Below are 1,482 nucleotides of genomic sequence, written 5' to 3' on the forward strand. Positions count from 1 at the left end.
ATGTTGTATTACAGTGGTTCAGTTCACAATGATCTTATGCAGTATCGTATCCTATATTATAAGTATTAAATTCACTATGTTCATTTTTATCAAAAATATTTCATTTCCTTCATTGCCATACAAATTGTCGTATATTCCTCTTCTACTTCTGAATAAACCCAAATTTATGCTCCTTCTAAGAGGGGAAAACTAATACAACAGGGAGTAAAAAATATATAATATTATGTTAACTTAATGTGCTAATATTGTATTATTATTTTTATGCAATTTTTATTATACATTTGAATGAAAAAATTCTTTATACCTTATATAATAAAGCTAATGCCGAAGATACTGCAGCCACGGTAGAAAGAGCTGTTGTTGTGCTTGACCGACCAGAACTACCTGTGCTATGAGATTCATTAGCCTCAGTACCAGCAGCGGCTGTTGTACTTGACGGGACAGAACTATCTGCGCTATGATCTTCATCAGTCTCGGTACCAAGAGCTTCTGTTGTACTTATCGAGCCAGAACTATATGTTCTATGATTTTCATCAGCCATGGTAACAATAGCTGTGGATACAGGATATAACATAGAAACACCTGGAATTTCCTGAATAAATTCACTGGATTGTAATGATCTTTCTTCATTTTGAACAAAACTTTCTGTTGAAATTGAATAGCTAGGTGTAATGTTATTAGGAACTCTCATTGAAGGTGTAAATGCATCTGTATTCCTACTATGATCATTATTTGAAGGTGAAGATGTTTCTTTATTTCCTTGACTAAGAGTAACTCTTTCTAATGTTTTTGGTGACGATGTACACTTATAGGAATATTCATTTTCTAAATTAAATAAGGATGGTATTTTATATTTTTTGACTATATTATTATTATTGTAAAAAAATTGCATATATGAATACCTAAAACTGTTTAACATGTTGCATGTATCTTGGTGATATGTATCCGATTTCTTTTCATTATTACAGTAATTCTCATACATTTCATTATATATATTAGCGTATTCACATACAAAGTTTCGTGCGGGACTATCATCGTTATCGTATTCATCTATTAATTTTCTTATAATACTTTCCATATTATTATTAAAAATGTCTAATATGGTCATTTTCATTGGATCTTTATAAAAATTGTTGTATAAATCATAAGAGCATTTAAGTTTATCTTTTATGCGATCCTTTAAATCAATACAATTATTAAAACATTTGGTAATAATTTCATCTAAATTTTTATATTCCTCTTTTTTATTATATATCCAGTTGTATAAAATATGACAATGTTCATGTGAAGGATCGTTATATTTATTACCAAAATTATAACACCCTAAATTTCTCACAAGTTTCTTACAAAACTCTTTGTGACTATCTTCTAGGTTATCATAATTGCTTACAATTTGTTTGCAAACTTTTGCATAGTTTCCGGAACCCATATCATCTTGTTCTATAGGTTTATCAAATGTTTCGTACAATTTCCATACACTTT

The 1,482-nt window shown here is 29.1% G+C and overlaps 1 protein-coding gene across 1 annotated transcript; it reads right to left on the reverse strand.

Moving 5' to 3' along the window:
* Positions 1 to 298: 298 nt before the first annotated feature.
* Positions 299 to 1,429, reverse strand: PCYB_006230 (hypothetical protein; the record flags this gene model as incomplete). Its single annotated transcript, XM_004228044.1, has 2 exons — positions 299 to 552; positions 583 to 1,429. The coding sequence occupies 2 exons, from the start codon at positions 1,427 to 1,429 to the stop codon at positions 299 to 301; spliced, it is 1,101 nt and encodes a 366-aa protein (XP_004228092.1).
* Between the last annotated feature and the right edge of the window lie 53 nt (positions 1,430 to 1,482).

Source organism: Plasmodium cynomolgi (assembly GCF_000321355.1).
Source record: "Plasmodium cynomolgi strain B DNA, scaffold: 0931, whole genome shotgun sequence".
Taxonomy (NCBI): Eukaryota; Apicomplexa; class Aconoidasida; order Haemosporida; family Plasmodiidae; genus Plasmodium; species Plasmodium cynomolgi.